Here is an 18,050-nt window from a genome sequence, read left to right on the forward strand (position 1 = left end):
CAAGTCCAAAGTCTAATTCAGGCAAATTCAGAGACTGCAGCCTCTCCTTTAAAGATCAACTTCAAAAAGGTTATCAAGTACAACAGAAAATGCAGCAATGTTTATAAATTTCAAATCTGTGATAGCAAATCACAGGCCACACCACCACAGGTTGTTAGAGAAATTTGGTAGGAATGCCATGATTTCCTGGGTGATGACATGATTGCAATAAACAAATATTGTCATTTTGAGTAAGTGGGGAAAAAGGACCTCCTTTTAAGAAGTGAACTTTGGAGCCTGGATTTTGCAATCAGTGCTATTTTAACTCTGGCACTAACCCAGTTAATTTAATGGATGAACAATTATGAGCTGTGGGCCAACAATATCCTGCCCCAGGACTGCTCTTAATCAGCAGGGTGTAGGGGAGGACGAAAACCCCCTCATTTTACCCAAAAGGAAAAGGGCTGTGGGATCGGTCTGTGCTGTGAATTGAAACCGAGACGGTTTGACATTGGCAGAGCAGTGATTGGACGGGGGAGGATACCGGAGGGCCAATGGTGGGACAGAGTCAGCCCAAAGCATGGGGCTTTCAAGCCAATGGGAGAGCACTTGCTCGAAAACTGTGGGACTGACTCATACTATTGTCTTCCCCATGTTTACACTATGGAAGGAAATTATGCAGACCTTCAGAAAACTAGGGAACCCAAAACAAACCAAGGGCCTACACAATGGCTACAGGAGGCCAACCCAATTAACACCCACTCAAACCTTGAGTAGGTTATCAGTGGAAAAAACCCACAATAATCTAAAACTGCTGCATTTTTCAAAATCACAAAGCCCACCAATGGGAAGAATCGATTTCAGCAGGAGAGGCGGACTGGATAATCTGGCTATAAAAAGGGGTTTCTGACGTAGTGTGGGTGCTTCCCTGCTCTCATGATCCAACAACCAGCAAGCCTCGCGACACTGAAGGAAAACCAGTGCCCGAAGACACCGAAGATAGAAGAAACAAACCACCAGACTGCAGAAGGCACAGTAGTGAGTATAACCTCTGGTCCCTGGAACTCCCAACTCAGTTAGGCCAGGAAAGGTGGAAGGTTGGGCATTGTACTGCTAAACTTGTGTAAAGATTTTCGTTGTGTCCGTTTAGTGGGATTTAGGGTGATTGTTTTGTTGGTGTATTGCTGTTTGTTGAGATACACCTTGTCAAATAAATTGGAAGCCTAAGTTCCTCTTGGAATCACCTTGTCTCAGTTCTATTGTATTACAAAGTTAAAGCACATGGGATTGGGGGTAGTGTGCTGACATGGATTGAGAACTGGTTGTCAGACAGGAAGCAAAGAGTAGGAGTAAATGGGGACTTTTCAGAATGGCAGGCAGTGACTAGTGGGGTACCGCAAGGTTCTGTGCTGGGGCCCCAGCTGTTTACACTGTACATTAATGATTTAGACGAGGGGATTAAATGTAGTATCTCCAAATTTGCGGATGACACTAAGTTGGGTGGCAGTGTGAGCTGCAAGGAGGATTCTATGAGGCTGCAGAGTGACTTGGATAGGTTTGGTGAGTGGGCAAATGCATGGCAGATGAAGTATAATGTGGATAAATGTGAGGTTATCCACTTTGGTGGTAAAAACAGAGAGACAGACTATTATCTGAATGGTGACAGATTAGGAAAAGGGGAGGTGCAAAGAGACCTGGGTGTCATGGTACATCAGTCATTGAAGGTTGGCATGCAGGTACAGCAGGCGGTTAAGAAAGCAAATGGCATGTTGGCCTTCATAGCGAGGGGATTTGAGTACAAGGACAGGGAGGTGTTGCTACAATTGTACAAGGCCTTGGTGAGGCCACACCTGGAGTATTGTGTACAGTTTTGGTCTCCTAACCTGAGGAAGGACATTCTTGCTATTGAGGGAGTGCAGCGAAGGTTCACCAGACTGATTCCCGGGATGGCGGGACTGACCTATCAAGAAAGACTGGATCAACTGGGCTTGTATTCACTGGAGTTCAGAAGAATGAGAGGGGACCTCATAGAAACGTTTAAAATTCTGACGGGTTTAGACAGGTTAGATGCAGGAAGAATGTTCCCAATGTTGGGGAAGTCCAGAACCAGGGGACACAGTCTAAGGATAAGGGGGAAGCCATTTAGGACCGAGATGAGGAGGAATTTCTTCACCCAGAGAGTGGTGAACCTGTGGAATTCTCTACCACAGAAAGTTGTTGAGGCCAATTCACTAAATATATTCAAAAAGGAGTTAGATGAAGTCCTTACTACTAGGGGAATCAAGGGGTATGGTGAGAAAGCAGGAATGGGGTACTGAAGTTGCATGTTCAGCCATGAACTCATTGAATGGCGGTGCAGGCTAGAAGGGCCGAATGGCCTACTCCTGCACCTATTTTCTATGTTTCTATGTTTCTACATCTGATCATGAGTCTTATGGCAGAACAGTGTAAGGGAAGCTAGGAGCGCCTCGAAAACGCTCAACTGTGTGTCACAGGCCAAGGAAGAAGGGATTAGGAGTGTTTGACGCTCACAGGTGCCTCACAGGCTAGGCATAAGCTGTGGGGATGCACGAGTCTCAAAACCCCCTTCATAAGCTGTGGACACAATCTCTCCAGGGGTGCTCGGCCAGGCATAAGCTGTGAGGGCAGAAGCCCAGAGAGGGAGACACCCAAGGCACAACAACACTCCCTGAGAACCCCTTACAAGGGGATGATTACAGGATCAACCACAGTGTTTCTATTCTTCATATATTGATCCCTAGTGACTCAATTTTGGAAGTCCCTCCATACCATTCACACTGCTTTTTTCCCAGTTAATATTAGGGTAGTTGAAATCTCCCACTATTACAGCTCTATAGTTTTTGCACTTCGCAGCAATTTGCCCACATATTAGTTCTTCTATCTCCCTCTGACTGTTTGCGGGTCGATAGTACACTCCCAGTAGTGTGATCACCCCTTTTTTTCCGTCTTCAATTCAAACCATAATGGCCTCGTTTGATGACCCCTCTAACATATCATCCCTTCTGGGATATCATCTGGTTTCCATTGGGCAGAGTTAAAATCTCCATTTTTTGGTTATTTGCCAAATTTGTACATCTGTTCGTAGCAGAATCATGATGAAAATGTCACTAATATTCTGGTTCTTTGCTGAAATTTGCCTTTCCGTAAAGACAGTGGGCTAGAATTTCCTATCAGCCCGCCAGCGCCCAATTGCTGCCCAAAAGAACGCTAAGGCTGGGAAGATTATCGCCGGCGAAAACTTACCGAAATTTTTTTTTTTTTTTAAATCCACCCGGCGAAAAATATGGGCCTTGCACCCCCACTCTGGGCGGAAAAGTGCAATTTTGGCTAGATTGGCGGTGCCTAAAGAAAATGGGTGAAAATTTTTTTTTTAAATCTATAAAAATTTATACCGAGGCTATGGGTTGGGCCTAACACCAAAAAAATATAATTTTTCAAAAAACTGAACTAAAAAAATCTTAAAAACATTCCCAAGACAGTTTAAAATCAAATTATCCCAACAGATTTTGAAAATAAATAGTAAAAAAACCAATCACTTACCTTTTTCTTGCAGACCAACTTACCTACCGCCCAGCTCCGCTGATCCTAGTCAGCGTCCCCGCTCAGCCAAAGATCGTGCCAGGGCGATCGGTGGACGGTGCACGCCAGCGGACCGGTCCGCAGCAGTACTTCAAAACCGCCGGCGTGCCTCAACTGGGGAATTTTTCGCTGATCCAGTTCTCGCCCAAAACAGCCAATACCGCCAAGAAACCGGGCGGTGAAACACTGGAAATTCTAGCCTGCTGTCTTTTTTAAATGGGCACAAGGCACTGAACAGTCTTGGATCAAGATGACAAAGAATGTCAATGACCTTACATAGTGTTGCTCACTAATGGGTCCTATAGTTACGTTGGTGAAAGCTGAAATTATACTAAATGTGAGCATTTTTAAACTGTACTTCTTTACTATGATGCAGGACATTTCACCATGATGGTATTTCTTCTTATGCTTGCCTTCATATTTAAAAATGTAGAGGTGAGAAGGAATATGGAACAATGTGTATACAAAATCAATACATGCACTAACATGTTGGCCTCAAGTTTCCACACGCTACAAAACAGGCGCCCCTCCGAGCTGGGCGTCCGTTTTTCGCGCCAAAAACGGCGCCTGAAAAAAAACGCGTGATTCTGGAGCGCCCTGCAGCTCCATGTCTGCTTGGCGCGGCGCCCAGTGGGGCGGAGCCTACCACTCGCGCCGATTTTGTAAGTGGGAGGAGGCGGGTACCATTTAAATTAGTTTTTTTCGTGCCGGCAACCCTGCGCGTGCGCATTGGAGCGTTCGCGCATGCGCAGTGTGAAGGAAACATTGGCACTCGGCCATTTTTGTAGTTCTTTGTAGCTGTTTAATTTTTGAACATTTTTTAATAAAAGCACATTGCCCTTCTATGATCAGCACTGAGGCTTCTTGCAGCAGTGAGAAGGCTGCAGGAAGCCTCAAAAGTTGAGCAGCCGTTTCCCGACGGCAGGGGGGAGGGGAAGAGGCCGTCGGGAAACGGCTGCTCAACTTTTGAGGCTTCCTGCAGCCTTCTCACTGCCTCCTTCCCCCCCCGCCCGCCGTCGGGAACGGCTGCCTCCTCCCTTCTCCCGTTCGCGGGAACGACGCCACACCGCTGAGCTGACTGTAAGGCTTCCACCTCAAGTGGAAGGCTGCACAAATGGCTGCTTACTGCCCCTCCCTCCAGTTCGCAGGAACGACGCCACACCGCTGAGGTGACTGTAAGGCTTCCACCTCAAGTGGAAGGCTGCTTGCTTACTGCCCGACTGCCCCTCCCTCCCTCCCTCCCGTTCGCGGGAACGATGCCACACTGCTGAGCTGACTGAAGCACTTTCACACAGGTAGGAAGATGGTTTATTTAATCTTTTCTTTGCTAATAAATGTTTATTCCGGTTGGATTTATTTGTATAATATTTGTATAAGTATAAATAAGGATTTATTGTAGAATTGAATGACTTCCCTTCCACCCCCTCCCCACCACGTTCTGGACCCCTAATTTGTAACCTGCGCCTGATTTTTTAATGTGTAGGCAAGGTTTTTTCAGTTCTACAAAAATCTTCACTTGCTCCATTCTAAGTTAGTTTGGAGTACGTTTTCACTGTGGAAACTTTCAAATCAGGTGTCAGTGGCCGGACACGCCCCCTTTTGAAGAAAAAATTCTGTTCCAAAGTGAAACTGTTCTAACTGACTAGAACTGCAGAAAAAAAATGTGGAGAATTGCGATTTCTAAGATAGTCCGTTCTCCACCAGTTGCTCCTAAAAATCAGGCGCAAATCATGTGGAAACTTGGGCCCGTTAAAACCACTGAATGGGAGGACAGTACAATTGAGGAAAAGCATTGTTTCAGCAGGGCAGGAAACAGTTAAGCTTGCCGGTATCATGTTTTTCACCATTGCATTTTCTTCCTTTCTATTGGTAAAATCAGTTCTTGCATAAAATTTGGGAATGGTAACATAGTGGTTATGTTACTGAATGAGTAATCCAGAGGCCTGGACTAATGATCCGGAGACATGAGTTCAAATCACAACAAATTATTAGCAACTGGGGAATTTAAATTCATTTAATTAAACAAATCTGTAATAAAAAACTAGTACGTTGTATCAGTAATGGTGACCATGTAACTATCAGATTGTTGAAAAACCCATCTGGTTCTTTAATGTCCTTTATGGAAGGAAATCTGCCATCCTTACCCGATTCCAGACCTATAGTAATGTGGTTGACTCTTAACTGCCCTCTGAAATGGCCCAGGAAGCCACTCTGTTGTAGCAAACCACTCCAATGTTGAAGTGGTTCAAGGCGTCGGCTCACCACCACCTTCTCAAAGGCAATAAGGGATGGGCAATAAATGCTGACCTTGTCAGCGACACCCATATCCCATGAATGAATTTTTTTTAAAAAGGGTAGGCTGGCTTCACCATCAAGTGGTGGCGTCTCTGAATGCTCAGTTTTGAATGCGGCCTTCAATGGACTAGTGTTACCAATCAAGGAGATTTAAAGTTTGGTTTGGCTCCCAGTTTGATGGGCTTGGCTTTTTTTTAAATTCTAATTTAACCAAGCGCTAACTCATTAATCCCAACTATCATAGTTATCCAATTTAAACAATTTACAAATAAGGTTGAAATATGTGAGGCAATATATTAACGTAACTGTCTAGAGCCATCATTAGAACGGAGTGCTAGGTTTTACTCGATTGCTTCACAATTGAAAGCTACTTGGTAATAAGTTGAGCGTGGATCTTAATATTCCATACTAAGTGCCTGCATGTCTGGATAAGTTTACCAATATTAGTTTAAAATTCTTCAGTTAGTGCTTGGTTAAACCAGATTGGTAACATTCCGATTGAAACATTTCTAAAAAGGTAAAAATAAACTTGCACACAAGTAAAAAATAATTGGAGTGTACAGGGCCATCATATTCTACTTAGGTCATTCTTTTTTGAAAAGCCTAGGTGAAAGACTAAGACAACAACTTGTGTTTATATAGCGCCTTTAACGTAGTGAAATGTCCCAAGGCACTTCACAAAAGTAACATTGGGCGGGCCACATTGTTCGCATGCCTAACACAAGACTCCCAAAGCAAGCGAGCCCCAGGAAAGCAGAGGAAATGTTTGAAGGACACCCTCAAAGCCTCCTTGATAAAATGCAACAACCCCACTGACACCTGGGAGTCCCTGGCCAAAGACTGCCCTAAATGGAGGAAGAGCATCCAGGAGGGCGCTGAGCACCAAGTCTCGTCGCCGAGAGCATGCAGAAAACAAGCGCAGGCAGCAGAAGGAGCAAACCAGTCCCACCCCATCTTTTCCTTCAACGACTGTCTGTCCCACCTGTGACAGAGACTGTAATTCCTGGATTGGACTGTTCAGTCACCTAACAACTCACTTTTAGAGTGGAAGCAAGTATTCTTCGATTTCAACGGACAGCCTTTGATGGATGATGAGACAAAAAAATTTTTACATTTGACAAAGCCCCATAGCATAGGCCATAAACAAGGTTGAAAAGAGAGAAAGGAGACACAATCAAGAAGCAACTAGGTGTTACCAAGCTTGGATTTTGAAAGCCTTTAGATTGTATGAGGAAGGGAAGCCCAAGGCAAGTAAGAAGTTCACTAATTTTGAGGTCCTGGGAAATAATGACCTAGATTGTATGACGGGTCATGATTTCAGCACAGTGAAGCTGAGGAGCATGTAGGATGCTCTATGTGGTATTTAATAGGAAGGAGAGAGGGGAGTCGTAAAATCGAGAGACAAGAAAAAGAGAGGAGACACAAACACAGAAAGAAAAAGTGAATGAAGAAGATCGAAGACTGATGTGATGATGATAGCACATGATATGGTCTTTCTTCTATCCGACCCAATAGGTATGTCTGAGGAGACCAAGCTGTGGCAGAAGTATTCAATTCTAGGACAGATTTATGCCTCATTGGATAGTTTCTGTTTATTAACCAATCTTCTATCCATGCTAACACATTACCACCAACCCCATGTGCCCTTATCTTGCTTATCAACCTTTTATATGACACCTTATCGAATGCCTTTTCTAAATCCAAATACAATACATCCACTGATTCCCCTTTGACTACCCTGCTAGTTACATCCTCAAAAAACTCTAATAAATTTGTGAAACACAATTTAACTTTCTTAAAACCATGTTGACTCTGCCTAATCATATGATGATTTTCTAAGTGCCCTGTTACCACTTCGTTAATAATGGATTCCAGCATTTTTCCGACGATTGATGTCAGGCTAACTGACCTGTAGTCCCCGGTTGTCTCTTTCCTTCCTTTCTTGACTAGCGGGGTTACATTTGTCATGCTACTTCCCTCCCTTCCTTTAAAAATGTCCTCAAAACCTACTTTTTTGTTTCTACCTCTGACCAACTCTCTGAAATACTTTAGCACTTGGTCCTTTTCGCTTCTCTGAAGCATCGTGGGGTTTTTAGTACATGAAAGGCACTATGCAAATACATCTACTTGTTGTGTTTGAGACCTGCAGGACTTATGGTAAAAAGTTTACACTTGGCCAAAGAGTTGCTCACCACTCTTTAGGACCTTTACAAAACTACACCAGGAAATTGTAATTCATGTGCTTGCAACAGCCTTTCATCCTTTGTAATGCTGTACAAGACCAAAGGAAAATTCTGAAGTGTTCACTTACTCTCGTGCATTTACTTTAATATCTTGTCATATTGAAAAATATCCCATCAGGTAACCAAAAATAATTTTTCAGATTGTGTACTGCTTCAGCAACCTCAAAAACTTAATCACTGGTTACCTGATAACCAGCAAGAAAAGTAACGAACTGCTGAAACAAACTAGGCCAGAATGATGAAATCTAAATTGATAGATGTTCCTTTTCCCAATACCTTTAAGAAAGGAATAAAAACAGGTTCAACATATGGATCTAAAACTATGGGCTAGATCATATGAATTGGAAGGTCTTCATCTCTACTTTCTTGTTCAGAGGAGCAAGTTCAGAATGATGCTGCAAGTACAGGTGATTGCTTTCCCTTTTCCCCATTGATATTGAATTGATCTAAATTTAGAGCATTTTCAGGCTTTTTACACAAATCCAAATCTTCCATTTCAGGTGTGGAATTCGGTTTAACTCATTGCTGTTGGAATTTGAGTTCTGCCATTTCCATTCCTCCATCATGCCAAAGAAATTTAGCAATTAGCACAAAGCAGTATTTTATTTTGCATTAGTTGTAAACCCTATAAATTTGTTAAATAACTATTCCAGCACAACATTTAAATAAGGCAATGGCTAGTCATCTATAAAGATAAGTACAATGGTTTTTTGATAAATAAAAAATTGTTATGATTAAAATATTTTCAACGTGTCTTGTTCCCACGTTTTAGGCGTTTGTTGCAAACAATTTCCAACCAGTCAATCAAGATTCTAGCTGAAGAATATGCAAATTGAGCTCTAAAAAGCATTGGCTTTGAAGTATTGCCAAACTGCAACAACTTTTAATAGGTGGTGCTGGCAAACAGTGCTATGTAGGTAAATCAGTACAACCAGCCAGAAGCAACAAGATTCATGGACAAAATAAATAGGGCTAAAATCATACCCTCTGTAAAATGCTGTAAAACTAGACAAATGATACACTCTTATTTCAAGTCGCTTCATTCAACTTATCCGATAATTCAAATTTTTATATGCAAAAACAACTTTGCATTATCAGAAATATACTGTTTAAAGTATAGAGAGGGATTAGAGATATATATAAATGTCTATATCCACATTTATACTATAAAATCTGTCTTTGTAAATGTGTCACTCCCACCAGTGATAACTTACAACACCCAAGTTTTGTGTCTGCCTGCTCCTCAACTTGTACTGCAGGAAAACTCCAATTCTTCATCTAACTTTACTTCTCTGCATCCCTCGTGCCCTATATTTTCCTATTTCATTATAAATAATATAAAAATCAAGCTTGGGGTGGATTTTTGGGTCTTTTGCATCCATTTTTTGCCCCGGAGCAGTGACAATGGTGGCAGTGGAGTCTTCTGGGCGGTTGGTCAGCCTCTAGTGCCCAACGGGAGTTTTCGGGGCCGGTTTTGTGGTGGTACGGAGTAGCACCACCCAGAAGAGCGAAGCCCCTGGTTGCAATACCGGCGTGCTTTTTGACTCCTGCCCAACCCATATGCCCCGCAGCACACCCTGCAGTGACCGCCTGCCTATACCAACTGCAGAGAGGTAAGTAATAGCGTCCCAAGGCAAGTGTGATTGTTTTTTCTTTTAATTAGTTTTGCAATTTATGTTGTGGTGGCATGGGCTATGTATTGGGAATGTTTTTTTCAGAGGTTTTTTTTTTCTCCCCAGGCATCTCTTGGAATGCTCCCAGGCCGGCTCTTCAGTTCAGGATCATCCCATGCAAACGCCTGAGAGAGGTGTACAACGCCTCCCTTAGCACTGTGCCCCAGACTCACGGCCCAGCTGCCCAATTTTGATGACTGAGGTGCAAACTATCACTGGGCGCAAACCTTACCACCCCACCGCCATTACTGGCTCAAAATCGTCAAAGCAGAAAATCCAGCCCAAGGTATTTTAGAAAAAATAAGATACAAATGTGGCTTTAACAAGTGGACTGAACTTCCTGCTGTGATAGGTTCCATTTACTATCAGCACATTTTGTCTCACCTGGATAGGAACCATCACCCAACATTACTTTTATTGGAGCAGAGCTGCTCAAACAGCCAAGGACTAAAGTAGTCATCCCACTGCTCTAGCTGAAGCAAATGAATAGTGGAAGCCTGCAAGGGAGGGGACGGATAAGGAGAAGAAAATAAATGTTTTTATTTTTTTTCCTAACTTGCATTCTTCACAGGAAGGAGGAATAATTTATTTTTAAATTGGAGAGTAATGCAAGCTCTATGATTAATAATCAGAAATTACTCATGCTAACAATAGCAAATACCACTTAAAGATATACATCAGACCATCAGTGCAAAGGGCAAAAACCGTAGCATTAATTTTAGTATTTAACTCTTGAATCTAGTTTTTATATAATGGCTCTGATTGCTATTGAGATTTTATTACAGCAATGTCAACATCTGTTCACATACATCAAGCCAAATAATACTCAAACACTTGGACTTTCAAACTCAAAGGAATTTTCAATTGCTTATAAGAGATAGGCCCAAATATTGCGGTCAGGGGATAAGTGACAGCGCTTGCCGATAACCTTGAAGAAAGATGCCCACAAATTTTTAGCGGGATTTGTGGCGTCGATCTCCCCTTTTCCGATGTGACTTTCTATCTATCGGGGATCTGTGGTATAGGGCAACAGTGATGTCATGAAGCAGGCTGAGCAGCCAATCATACTGAAGAATTCTCAGACAGCAAACCAGGAAGTAAAAAGCGGGTTTTATCATTAACTTTTTAATCATTTTACAGAAAGTGAAATAAAGATTGGGACATGCATACGGGATTAAGGTAGAAGCTGAAACTGAAAAACAAATAAAAATTCATTTTTATTATTTTAAAAATCTATGGATTTTTTTATTGAATGGAGGGAATGACACTCCATACTTAAAATTAGATTTTCAGGGCCAGAGAGCTTGTTCAGCAGTAATTCCGACTTAGTATGGCATTAAAAACTCAATTACAACTCATTCAACAAGGCTTAACTTTTTCAATGGATTTTACAGCGGGACTAGTGCGTAAAAGATTGAAGTTCACGTCATATCACTGATTTTGTGTTGATTGTAAGTGCGAAGATTGCAAGAGCGCACCCTGTAGAGGAGTAGCATATCTCAGACAGCAACTTCTGGATTTCGGCGTTTAATTGCGCATGTGCGAGTGCGAGAGGTTGCGGTCAGTTTTACACAGTAATGATGGCGAACGCTGTCATTACAATCATAAATTCTGGGCCATTGCAAGTTATCGTTAATGCAACTAGCTACCTATAACAACAGATTGGGGAATACACCAAGTCTGCTGAATGTTCTTTAATAATAAGCATCCTGTAAAGAATAAACATAATAGTTACATCATGCAAGGAGATCAAAAAGATTTGTGTGTGATGTAACAAAATGTATTGCTTCATCTCACACACTCTAGGCTTTTTAAAATTCACCTGGCTTTGTTTTACATCAAAATCCTTTCATTCAAAGCAGATTCGATTAACCATTTGGTAAAAGGACCACAACAAATAATTTGGATGACAACAGGAACTCTTCCTAGACTAAGCACAAGACCACACAAAAGAATCTGTTCCTTTTAAGGTGTTCACAGCAATACAATGTTGCAATTCATAAATGTTTCAACAGGCCAGCTAGAAGGCATTAATGAAAACCACACCTCCTAAATTGCATCATTTTGAGTTAATTTAACCAGAACACTCTCTTTGGCAACTTAAGTTTATGTACAGCTTTAAATGGAAACATTCCCAAACAATTAATTTCACATGACTTTAATTCATTCATCAATTCCTTTTTATTAAACTATTTGTAATTGAATTTGCTTTTTGTTAAAATGTATTTTTTTTAAAATTAAACAGAAAGATGTTTGATTTTTTTTTAAAAAGCAAAGAACACCAGCTATAGTTGAATAAAGCATATAAAACATCAGCACATTTGCTTTTGCTGAAGAATGACAATGTGCAATATATACCAGCCTCATGATTTCTATTAGACATAGGGAGTAATTTCAACTTCACCACCCACAATCTCTCTACACTGATAACTTAGCACCACCCTAAAAAGCACGCCACAAAGAACCACCTTTCTCCCCACCCAAAGAAGATCAGAATTTAATCTAATTTGTCAACTCTGAGAAAAACAGGGCTTAGAGAATTCAAGAGTTCTTGCATTCTGTAAAACTAAGAGGTCTAACAGAATACAGATTTTGGTAGCCCAGCAAACAAACCACCCAGCAATATTCTCTATATAAATTTAGAATGTAGGAACATAGCAGATAAACAAAATAAAAAGACTTGCTTTTATTTTGGTGTGGTACGGGGGTCTTTTCTAACCTTTGGCTTATATGTCTTGGCATGGTTGGAAACTGCATAGCATTTTTTCCAGCAAACCCACTGAAGGCTGAAATTTATGATTAATTTGCAGATGTATCATCCAACACTAGCTACTTTCTGGAAACCTCATGTTATTGTTCCCAAGATGAGTTTGTTTTCTTTCTTCTACTACTGAAGAAGAAGTTGACTCCGAACTAGTTATGGTTCCACAGATGTCACGCATTCACTTATACCTTGCCCAAATAATACGATTCATGTGACAGCCTTGGCTGTGAATCACAACTGAGCTTAATTCTGTCCTCAGCTGATGTCTATATATGTGCACTTCCAGTAGAAGTCACTGGATGGCAAATAGGGGTAATAATCCAGATAATGATTTCTCCCTCGCTAACCTGGGGACACGTAGAACAATCGTAGCACCCTCACTGCTGCCCTTGATGAGATCAGCCTGTGATAAGTACAGGTTGGAACTTTCCTGGTCTGCAGCTTCTGCTAATTAACGGATAAAGTCCTAAAGCCATCAGGGTACAGGATATAGTTTCGGAACTAAATCCAGTATGTTCATTCATGTTGCATCATTATTCCAAAGATATGTAATCAGATACTAATGTCACACAAGTTGTCAAAAAAGATATCACATAGCATGAGAAGCATGGAGTTTGAATGATTCATTTCATACTGGGGTTATTAAAGCCAAATAATTTCCAAGAGTGAGCTCATTACTTGGCTGAAAAGCTAACTTGGCTTGAATTCGATGAGAAAGCTTAGCTTAGTCACATCCAACCTTCAATTATTCTGGGTGGATTTGTTGAAAGTTGATTATTGTTTCCAGAGCAATTACAATTATGCTCATTTTAGTGAATATAAATATCAGATTTTATGCTCCATAGGGTGTGGAATTAGCATCTAAATGGAGGGCTCAATTACTGTGTAGATTAATCTACAAAACAATAAATTATGTGAAATCATTGTTTTTTGCAGCATTGATAATTATTTCAGCAGTGATTCAGTCATTACATGCAACCGCTGGGCACATCAGGTAATGGCATCACCATCTTAACTACAGCTGTATTTTCACAAACTCAGCCATTTCCTCAAAACTGCAGCCACAATACCTAATGTTAGCAATCTCACCCAAAGCAGACAACCCCTCCTCAAAAAATGGTGTCCACTTTTTCAGTACTCCAACCTCTAAATGCCAACAAAACAGACTAACTGGAAAAACAATGAACAACAAACCAATTTTGACATTAAGGGAATTTGAATTTCAACCTGACTTAACTCAAACCGAGAAACTTGCATTTAAGTAACAGTTTTATTATCTCTCACAAATCTCCCTTTCAAAACTGAAACCTACTCTCTGTCCTCACTAACTACAACCCTATCTCCTGTTTCCCTTTCATCTTCAACGCTCTTGTGTTGTTGCCTCCAAGCTCCATGCCCATCTCCTCCACAACGCCAGTTGAATCTTTCCACTCCAGCTTTTGCCCCTCCAACGACACTGAAGTGGCAGTCACCAAAGTCATAAATGGCATTCTCTGAGATTGTCACCATAGTGCATAATCGTTCGAGATTTCTGCAACCTTTGACATGATTGACCATGTCATCCTTTTCCAGTGCCTCTAGCTCTGTTGCCCAGCTCTGAGAGACTGCCACTGCATGGTTCCACTCTTGCCTATATGTTCATCACCAGATGATCAGGTATAACCTGAAGCATATTATACCTGATATGAGCATTTGAGATGTTGATACAATGTGACAAAAGGAGATAAATGTTTCTTTTCCCAGAACTGAAATTTTCCATTTTAATGAGTATCCATGGTATGCAGACTGGAGCAGCACAATACAGATATAGTCTTAGACTAGATGATATCCCCCTGTCACTAACACTTTACCTCCATCCCCAGAATTTTCCTAACCATCAATGCATTCTGTTATAGGCTGAACTTCTCCAAAATAGAGGACATTATCGTGGCCAAGGAGATTGTGAAACAAGTACAGGATGTCTAGCTGATGAAATGGGCAGAGAAAGGTTTTATAACAGTGATGTGCACATCTCAGCTCTTTACAAAAAAACTTTGCAACATTTATGCAGAGCTGAACAATTCGAACAGTCTGCCCATCTTGCTGCTGAGTAGTGGAAGGACTATGAAGGTGTACGCTCTTCCCTGCCTTCCTGAAAGTGTATAAATATCCTGAAATTTGCTTATACCTGGCCATTTTCTCCAACAGTCTGATACTGAGTAAGCATCTAATACTGATCTACTCAGCAGGAATAAGACTGAGAGTGCCATCAGAGAGAGTTGGCCAGTTCTGGTGGAGTTACACTTGAAGTGTTAACTTATTTTTCAGATTTAAAGTCACATTCCCAATTGCTAGGTAAGTTGCTCTGACATAACAACCAATTACAAGTTATACATTATTCATCTTACTATATAAAGTCTGAACAGACTTTAGCAATGATTTATGGAGAGTGCCTTACAAGCTAAAGATGGTTCACTACTGCATGAATTCAATTATGTCAGCTACCCTATCCCAGAACCAAATGCTTTGCATTTCCCTCATCTGTTCTTTAAATGTTAGACCTTGTTCTCAGACACAAGCTCTTGACTTTGCGAATACACAGGATTCGGGCCTTCAAAGCTTTAACCAAAACAACCCATTCTCAATCTTAATATTTTCAGGATGGATGATACAAAATAATGGGGACACTCACTTCAGTTAGCCTGGAAATGTTCATGGTTAATTGGTGTAATTAGGAAAGTAAAGTACAGTAATATACATTAGATACCTGTATGTAACTTAATGGGAGAAATACGACATATATGCAATTCATAACACTGTACGAAGATCTGCAGATACTTAATTAAAATTATGATTATGCCAATACGCATTCGGATAAGGTAAAGTCACTTTAGTGTTCTGTAGCTGGGGGCGGGTGAATCCAATGGCAATTCCCGATTGCTAGGTAGATTGATCTCTGATAGAACAACCAATTACTGAGAACAATTTCAAGTTATAAATTATTATTATATAAAGTCTGAATAGACTTCAGCGATGGATTATGGAGAGTGCCTTACAAGCTAAAGATGTTTCACTACTACATGAATTCAATTATGCCATCTACCCTATCCCAGGACCACAGCCACGGTACCTGACTTCATGCATCTTCACTCCTTCCCCATCCTGCAATGCAGCCACAATACCCAACCTCTAAAAGGCTCTCTCTAAACACCAGCTATAAAACCCCACCTCAAATATTTTCCCTCCAAACTGCAGGCACAGTACTGATTATTCTTTTTGGATTTTTTTTGAAGAAAGTAAACCTCTTTCTGGAATGAACAGTCTTAGTTTAATACAGTCTTTAAATACCTAACAGTAATGTGAAACAGACAGCATAATTAGAAATCTTCAAATTCTTTTAAATTAATTCACAGGATGTGGGTGTCGCTGGCAAGACCAGCATTTATTGCCCATCTCTAATTGCCCCGTCCCCAAGAAGGTGGTAGTGAGAAGCCTTCTTGACAACTGAGTGACCTGCTAGGCTATTTCAGATGGCAGTTAAGAGTCAACCATATTGCTGTGTGGTCTGGAGTCACGTATAGGCCAGACCAGGTAAGAATGGCAAGTTTCCTTCCCTAAAGGACATCAGTGAACCAGATGTGTTTTTCTGACAATCTGGTAGTTTCATAGACACCATTACGGATACCCCTGTACTGGCTTTTTAATTTCAAAATTATTCAATTAATTGAATTTAAATTACCCAGGTGCCATGCTGGGATGTGACCTCCTGTCTCCGGACCATTAGTTCAGGCCTCTACATTTCTAGTCCAGTGACATAACCACTATGCCACCTTTCCCGTGCAAGTATAGTACCTGGGTCAGTTGAGGACTCAGCACTCTGGGTGGTATAGGACTCCGTTGTCCTGAGCCTCTCAACTGGGTTTCATCATAGTGCAGATCATAATCCTGGGAAGTGACGGAGCTTCGTGCACTCAGAGACCTTATGTGTTCACTTGGAGAGCTCACGATCTGCAACACAAACAAATATTAGTTCAGACTTGCATTCTCCAACGCCAGGCATCTCCAAGCAGATCTCAAGCACCAAACTAGTAGCCACTGGTTGCATCAATTTTGTCATTTTACAATTCATTTGTTGGATTTTAATTTTGTTTTTCAAGTTAACAGGTTGCTCAAAACTTTTCCATAAAATAATTTTATTCGATTTGAAACTCATAACATGAATATGCTGTCCCATTTCTAAACAAAGTACAAAAAACAATCATATTTGGTAAAGAGGTTTTAAATGCATTCAGCTTATGAATAGAAAACACTGACCCAGGTTATTTATACTAAAACTATGCAAATTAAGTCACATTGAGGAGAATGTGACATTGAATTAGTTATCTTAGTCTGGATTTTTGGTGAAGCCACATCCAACAAAAGAAATAATGTGAACTGAAGCAAGGTTTTGCTCATTAATTTCAGTGCATCAATTTTCACAAAGCGGAGGATGTCACAGGTCCTTACTTCAGAGCTGGCCTCAAGAAGAGAAAGCTCCAACCTAGCCGCACCAAATCAAAGGAAATCCACAATTATCAAGCAGTGCGCCTACTCACCGACCTCTAATCTCTTATTTTATTCATTGCTGCCAATTTGCAGCCAGAATGCATTAGTCATGTAAACATGGAGATAACCAATGGGGGCCTCTATTACTCTTATCGAAGTCAATTACAATACGACGATAGTCTTTAAAATTCTCACCAACTAGCATGAAAAACTACATTGTTAAAAAACTTGAAATCAGGTAGTCATTTGTACCTGTACAGGACTCTGCACATTTATTATGTGGCTTTGCTGACTGTGGACATTTTTCCAGTTAGTTTGCGAGCATCCCGTGCTCTGACTCGGACACCATTGGAAATCCTGTGTGTTGTTGTATGTCTGTAACAGAAGTAAGTGCTAGTTAGGATTGACTTCATCATCCCAGGGTGGCTTCAAAAGACAGAACTCGCCATCGCAGACAACATCCACCTTGTAAACTTCACTATTAACGAATATTTAAAATTCAATTTGCGTGATTAACTTGTTCAAAAAACTTGAGGGTTTTTTTTTAAATCATGCTCAAATTTAGGGATACGGTTGCTGACAATTTCCCCCACATCGGCCTCCCGATGTTAGCACTGAACACTTCCAGATCCAGTACAGTATAGATAAGCTAGAAGGTTAAACCTCCTCAAACCTATCCGGATACTGAGTGTCATCTTCACCTTCATTACCTGCATGGTAACATCTGGCGAAACAGATTCCTCTGCCCATTCTAAAATCCACCTGCTTTATACAATGGGTTCTACAATGGACAGGTAATCCACTCTGCCAGGTTACTGTCTAGGCACTGAAGGTAAAAATGACCCCCAATGTGTCTTAAATCCAAACTCAATATCCCATACTGTATTATTTGTCATACCAGTTTTCAAGGACTGAACCCCTGAAAATTAAAGATAGGAACCGCCTGTACTCTTAATCCATTGAACAAAATCT

The 18,050-nt window shown here is 41.0% G+C and overlaps 1 protein-coding gene across 1 annotated transcript in view; it reads right to left on the bottom strand.

Moving 5' to 3' along the window:
- The window catches only part of pof1b (POF1B actin binding protein), a 106,228-nt gene that overhangs the window by 71,398 nt on the left and 16,780 nt on the right, over positions 1-18,050 (bottom strand). The window contains exons 3-4 of the mRNA XM_070882109.1: positions 17,331-17,453; positions 16,386-16,541 (exon numbers count right to left, since the gene is read on the bottom strand). Coding sequence (XP_070738210.1) covers positions 16,386-16,541; positions 17,331-17,453 — 279 coding nt within the window. The remainder of the gene's footprint in view (positions 1-16,385; positions 16,542-17,330; positions 17,454-18,050) is intronic.

This window comes from Pristiophorus japonicus, chromosome 6 (assembly GCF_044704955.1).
Source record: "Pristiophorus japonicus isolate sPriJap1 chromosome 6, sPriJap1.hap1, whole genome shotgun sequence".
Classification (NCBI taxonomy): domain Eukaryota; kingdom Metazoa; phylum Chordata; class Chondrichthyes; family Pristiophoridae; genus Pristiophorus; species Pristiophorus japonicus.